At 46.3% G+C, this 7,255-nt stretch overlaps 1 protein-coding gene across 1 annotated transcript in view; it reads right to left on the bottom strand.

Annotated features, from left to right (window-relative positions):
* Positions 1 to 1,102: 1,102 nt before the first annotated feature.
* The window catches only part of si:dkey-32e23.4 (dynamin-1-like protein), a 24,976-nt gene continuing 18,823 nt past the window's right edge, over positions 1,103 to 7,255 (bottom strand). The window contains exons 15-18 of the mRNA XM_062542584.1: positions 6,702 to 6,806; positions 5,100 to 5,209; positions 2,278 to 2,437; positions 1,103 to 1,489 (exon numbers count right to left, since the gene is read on the bottom strand). Coding sequence (XP_062398568.1) covers positions 1,433 to 1,489; positions 2,278 to 2,437; positions 5,100 to 5,209; positions 6,702 to 6,806 — 432 coding nt within the window. The 3' untranslated portion in view covers positions 1,103 to 1,432. The remainder of the gene's footprint in view (positions 1,490 to 2,277; positions 2,438 to 5,099; positions 5,210 to 6,701; positions 6,807 to 7,255) is intronic.

Below are 7,255 nucleotides of genomic sequence, written 5' to 3'. Positions count from 1 at the left end.
GTTTTAACTAAAGACGTAAACCCGTTTACACACACATCCTCCATAGACAACGTCGTTGTTAAGATCACTACAACCCCTATGCTGTTGCTAAAAGTCATCGAAACATGGGCTCTTCGTCGGAGGAAGACTTTTCCCCCATTTCAATCCGAAACCGAGCAGACGCGTGTACAGTACAGTGAATTCTTCTGTAGGCTGTTCTGAACTGTGTCTCTTTGGCGCCCTTCCCAGTTCCCACGGACCAATTAAGCTATGCACGCGTGGCATTTCTCTCCTTGCTGTCAGATCCTCTGGCCGCATTTGGTCATCTCGACACACCTACACACCCATCCCCCCCCCCCCCCCCCCCCACCCCATCCATCCCCCCACACACACACATACACCTTCGTGAACTCTGTTAGGTCCCCGAGGCCCGACTGAGATGCACTAATGATGACTGACTATCCTCATTACGCTCCCTTCATCCAGAAAATGCGCCCAGACCAAAATAGCTGCACACCGCTCCCCCAGCATACAATATTCTATTAACCAGTCTCCCATAAATAGACATTTAATCAATGACACGCACAGTCGCACACACACACATACACACACGCACACGCTCGTACGGCCACAAAAAAAACTGAAGTGAGAACTTCAGGACTTTCGAACACTCCTTACTAACTTTTATCAATATATTTGACACGACGTTAGGTCTTATATTTACAAGTGCAATCTAATGACTGGACTGTTACATAAAGGAAATAATGCTGATCCAGTCCGCGGATAATGGACTCTCCGAGACTTTTGTTCTGCTGCGGCTGGCTGAGTGTGCTGAATCTCACGGCGGTGGACAGAGAGAGTTATACCGGGGCTCGGACGGAGACGGCCAAGCGTGACATTACCTTGTGTTCTGCGGTCTTTCGTCATTACTTTCACGTTAACATTTCCATTTGTGTGGAAGGAATTAAATGCACCCTTGGTCTAGAACTTAGGCGTTGCTGAGTCGCTGATAGAGCGGGGAGGCTTTGGCTTGGCCGGCTCTATCAATGCCTCTGTGGTCCCCACCACACCCCACCCCACCCCACCCCACCCCACCCTTCCAACCGACCACTCATTGCTTCAGCTTACTGGAGTGTGTGTGTGTGTATGTGTGGGCGTGTGTGTGTGTGTGTGTGTGTCAATGTGTGCGTTTGTGTACTAGTCCAAGTTCATTTTCAAAGTAAAGTGAAAACTTCAAAGGCTCCTGATTTCACTGACCACTGGTCCATGGTGAGATGTGCGCAGCTGCTGGTCCAACGAAGGCTGTTGTATGTCCAGTGATGACTGCGTTCCAATATATACATGCACACCGTACCCACACACACTCACACTCACACACACACACACACACACACACACACACACACACATCTGCATGTGTAAACACATCATCTAGGACAGGCTGTTTGTTTGACTACCACAGGTGAGTCTCTCTTATCTCTGAGATGATGTTGCTGGCTTTCTGGAGGGCCTGAGAGAACGGAAAACATGACAAAGAGAAGGAGAGGGAGAGAAGAGAGGAGGAAGGTGAGAAGGAAGATTGCATAACGCACAGTTAAGTCTATTCAGTGCTGGCACAATGGAGAGAGGACATCGTAACAAGCGGTGAGCAGTACAGAACATCCAAGGACAACGCAGTGCTAATTCACTCGGCTACACGGAAATGAAAGCATTTCAGCTCCACTTTCATGGCCATACAGACTTGCGTAATCACAGCCTGACATACAGAGACACATCAGCCGAAACAGACAGTTAGTCTCTCACACACACACACACACACACACACACACACACAGATAGATTCACTCCCACTCTCTCTCTCACACACACACACACACACACACACACACACACACACACACACACACACACACACACACACACACACACACACACACACACACACACACACACACACACACACACACACACACACACACACACACACACACACACACACACACACACACACATTTGTCTTCACTTTTCTGAAGTACACAAAGTACTTCAGAAATTCAGCAACAGACAGTTTCTCTCTCTCTCATACCCTTACAGATGTGAGAGCTACAGTAAATCCCTAAACACACACACACACACACACACACACACACACACACACACACACACACACGCACACACAGTACTTTAGAAATTCACATTGACAGACATTTCCTCTCTCTGTCTCTCCCATACTTACAGATGTGAGACACACACACACACACACAGACACACACACACATATCAAAAAGAGAAGTGTACCTCCAGCATCTGCGCCACCTCGGTCCTCTGCTGTGCCGTGTCCTGAGACTCAATGAGCAGGTTCTGCAGCAGAGGCAGCTTGTACAGCTGGCCCACCAGCTCGCTCTGCAGACGCTCCTTCACATGGTTCACCAGGAAGTGCATGACCGTCTTTGGCACGCTACACACACACACACACACACACACATGCGAGCACACACACACACACACACACACACACACATCACATTAGCTGTATGACACCCTAATGACAATGGTCCTCAAACCAGTAGTTACCTCTGGGATTCCCCCCCTGAGTCTAACACGTATAATAACACCGTCTGCTTGCCCATGGTGTGCTGATATTGCTAGCGCTATTAGCAACACTGTGCTGGTCTCACCCTCTCCGTGAGGACACAAGAGCAGGCTGGGAAGAAACAAAGATCACTCCTCCTCAGTCACTGTGCTCTCGGAGAATGTTAATGAAGCAGATTAATGAAACTTATCAACCGGAAAGTGGCCCGAGTCAGGAGGAGTGATGAAGACGAGGGGAACGAGAGGAGTGATGAAGACGAGGGGAACGAGAGGAGTGATGAAGACGAGGGGGAATGAGAGGAGTGATGAAGACGAGGGGGAACGAGAGGAGTGCGTACGACAGCACTTTTGGGGAGGATTTGGTGAACTGAGCGTGTACTCCATAACCACGGGTGTACGAGGCGATACCTGCCTCTAATGTCAAAACATTACGGTGACCTTTTTTCCTGCGTGTGTTGGATGATAGTTCTATAATGTACTCTTGTTGTGAAATCTTCAGGCAACCATCCAGGCGCCTCTTTAAGCACATACTCAGTATCAGTAACTACACAGTTCTGTCAGCACAATGATCACTGTGCTTAAGATCAAACCACATTGACAGTGTTGAATTATTTATGTCTTGAAAAATTCAGGAGTAAGCTTTCGCCGTTCCGTGTTAGCATTCTGAATGATCTGTTGCGGGAGCGAACATAACTATGTTTGTGCGAGAGAGGGTCCTAAATGTTTGTATCGTCGTGTGTTCTCGCGCCTCTGTCAGGCGTGTGTGTTGGCTTGTTATTGTCTGTTCTCGGGGAGCTGCTGATGCCATAATTGCCCGCGGGCACTGTCTGCCAGGGAGCTCCGAGCTCTGAAGTCCACCTTTGCCCGCCAGCAGTGATGGCTTGTTTGACACCCAGCCCTTTGCCATGTCAACCGTCGACTGGCCAGGCGCTGATCCAAAAGTAAAAAATGGAAAAGCTCCGTCTACAGCTCGTCTGCTCACGCTCTTACTCCCGCACACGCACGGCAACAGGCCACAGAGTGGCTGCGAATGGTTATTTCTGTGTGACTTGTTTTGCTCTGTTCAATGTTAGCTGTCGAGGGTCGGTTTATTTGATTTTTTTTACTATCTTCCACTTAAATGACACCAGTGCTCAAATTGTATTATTATTTTGAAATGTTTTTGTTGTTTTGCTGTTTGGGCTATCATAGGTCTCCCAAAAGCCATCTCTCAGTCAATAAATTGTCATTGTGCCCAGTTGAGATGCTTTTGTCAGCGGACTATTTGGTGCAATCCTAAAATAAAGATGTGCTTTGAGAGTCGCATCACAGAAAAGGTCACTAAGTGCTCAGAATGAATAAAACATCAAAAAGTATGTACAATTAGGGCTCAACATCATGAGACTGGTATATTCTGCTCTCAAACTGTGTGGGGGAGGACCCTACTGACTGCAACTCCAACCATTCTCTAAACAGGCTGAACCTACTGTAAGTAGCACAACTCTTCTGCGGTTAATCAGCTAATTAGTGATAGTATCTGTGTTCAAGGCAGAAGGAGTACATGGTACTTTTTGTTTTTTGGGGTTTATCCACCCACTGACTCAACTCTTAAAAGGGAGACGTTGTGCTACATGGGTAAATTATTGCATCATCAACGCATAATTAAGACCACTAAAACTGAAAATGATGATGCCCTGTTTCATGGTCTAACTCCACAATTCAGTGCCGCACAGTTCAGTCTTTGCACATGTTTTCATTTCTAACCTTTACACTGTGGTTCCAAACACAGTTTTGGTTTATACAGGGACTTCCTGCTTCCTTCTCCTCTTGCGATCACCACCTGCTATCCTGCCATTACCACATATGTGACATAACAGCCAACAACTGTACAACATGGAGGATCATGAATGCCTTCCATCAAGAATGAACAAGGTCTATCTGTGTCCTCAACAAACAATTATATTATATTATATTATTGATTAAATCATAAATATCTAAAATAATATAGAATAAGTATAAAACAATAGAATATGAATGGAAAATATTATGAACTAGAATTGCATTTCCGAGTGATCAGGTGCAGATCGCCAAAAGGATCACAACAGTACCTCAATTTTTGAAAATCGGGCACATGGATCAAAAGTTATCCGCATTAACGCAACATTGAATAAGCCAAAACACATAAATTGGGTAATTAAGATGGTTGACAGCGTTGCTAGGGTCATTGGGATGATAGCTAGGGTGTTGCTAGGGTAATGATGTTGGTTGCTACAGTATGCTGGTTGTTACATTGACATTATAGAGGTGGTTGCTAGGTTGTTGCTAGGGTTATTACGATGGTTGATAGGCCGTTGCTAGGATAATATTTGATTTGCTTTACTTTGGCATGCTGTGGGCTTGCTAACTAATAAAGAAATGTCATAGAATGGTGGCTAATGTGTTTCTCTCAGTAGTGACTCTGGACCTTGTTAATGGTCAGCTGATGTGTGAGGTCATGTGTAGAGTTGTGGCATCTCCAGCGTGACTGTGCCAGAGCCATTAGCACTGACCTGTCCTGGATGTTCTTGCGGACGATGAGGAAGTAACACTTGATGAGCCTCTGGATGACCTCGCAGTCGCGCTGCTCTCGAGAGGTCAGCTTACGTGTGATGGGCACAGCCTGCAACACACACACACACACACACACACACACACACACACACACACACACACACACACACACACACACACACACACACACACACACACACACACACACACACACACACACACACACACACACACACACACACACACACACACACACACACAGTCATCAGTCATGACTAACACAATAACACAACCCAGTCACATGCGGTCATATGCAACACCGATGGCTATGTGCTGCAGCTCACTTTTCAAATCACCATTTCATTAAATTACTGTGTTCTCAAAATGAGCATAAAATTAGCCTAGAAACAAATAAACACAATTAGGAGGACAAACAAGAAGCATAAAGAGGAACATTAATCCAGAACCCGGTCTCATCCAATCTAGCCCATCCCCTCCCTCAAGCCCAGCCTCCCCAACCTCCGTACCCACCCCAGGCCTGTTGCTCCACTGTGCCTAGATATTTCTCAATCAATTTTTCACACTCCTCCTCTTCGCTTCATGCAATTCATTCCTGCTGCAGCCAACTTGAGTCCAATTCACATTCCCATACCCCTCTCTCTCTCTCTCTCTCTATCTCTCTCTCTCTCTCTATCTCTATCTCTCTCTCTATCTCTATCTCTCTCTCTCTCTCTCTCTCCACTCTTGGGTGTTTTGCACTCGCACAAAATCCCTCTTCTAACAGCTGCTATGGCGGTAATAAGTTAGCAGCAACCGTTCTTTTGCGGTTAGCTGAAAATAACAAGCACGACTGAGCAACAGCAATGATGAAGAGAGTGTTTCAGAAATAAGAAACATCTTTCAAAAAATTATCTTATACCATTACGATAACAGTTATGTGCTGAGGAGGGGAAAAAAAACCTTTACTGCACCTAATTTTGGAATGTAATAAAAAAACGGAACAGATTTTTTTCGGTGGGCAGAGTTGTCCTATCAACGTTTCACAACTGTAGCCTGAACCCTCCGTGCATGGTGTCTGTCTGGTGGGTTGCCAGCTTTGATGGAGCTGCTGAATGCGGAGGATTGTGTTGAGAGATTCACCTCCAAATTTAAATCCGTTTACCTTCAACAACTGCCCTATCAGTGTTTCACTTCAAAGTTCCCACTTTGAGCATGGTATCAGGCTGGCTTATGGGATAATAGGAAGCAATAAATTCACTGGAGAGTGCACAGTGATGTTTTACATAACAGCGTCAGTGTATATGATGTTTGTGTGTTGAATTGACTTGTTCCAGAGATATTTTACGTAACAGCATCAGTGTATATGATGTTTGGGTGTTGAATTGACTTGTTCCAGCGATATTTTAACATCATCAGTTTGATTTGTTCCAGTGATGTTCTAACAGCGTCGGTCAGCGTATGTGATGATGATTGGGTGTTGAATTGACGTGTCCCAGTAAAGGGACAGTGATGTTGTAACAGTGTCGGCATGTGTGTGGGTGTTGGGTCTGTGGTGGTGGTTTGTGGTGGTGGTGGTGGTGCAGGCAGGGCCCTCAGCTCACCGTGTCCAGCAGGTTGACAGCTCTGCTGGGGCTGCTGAAGGCAGAGGCTGGGGCCTTCTCCTCCTTCTCATTCTTCCAGCGCTTCCCCCCATCCATCGGCTCCGTCTGACACGCAGGAAGGAGAGAGAGAGAGAGATGAGAAGGGTGAGAAGAATGACAGAGATGGAGAGAGAGAGAGAGAGTGGAAGAGATAGAGAGAGAATACGATGAGAGGAAAGACAGAGATGGAGAGAGAGGGAGGAAGAGATAGAGAGAGAGAATAGGATGAGAGGAAAGAGATGGAGAGAGAGAGGGAGGGAGAGACAGGGAGAGGGAGAAAGAGAGAGAGAGAGGAGAGAGAGAGATGGAAGAGGAGAGGGAGAGATAGAGGGGTAGCGAGAGAGAGAGGGAGTGGGAAAGGGAGTGAAATGGTGAGAAAGAGAGCAAAAGAGGGTGAGAATTTCAGTTAAACAGAAGGACAGAGAGAGAAAAGGAGAAGATGAAAGACAGAGGAGGAGAGGGAGGGAGAGAGAAGAAAACAGGCTGAGACAGGATATTTCAGGGAAAAGAGAAAC

The sequence above is a fragment of the Sardina pilchardus genome, chromosome 8 (assembly GCF_963854185.1).
Source record: "Sardina pilchardus chromosome 8, fSarPil1.1, whole genome shotgun sequence".
Lineage (NCBI taxonomy): Eukaryota > Metazoa > Chordata > Actinopteri > Clupeiformes > Clupeidae > Sardina > Sardina pilchardus.
The sequence above is the reverse complement of the archived record's forward strand: the minus strand, read 5'-3'. Positions and strand labels throughout refer to the sequence as shown.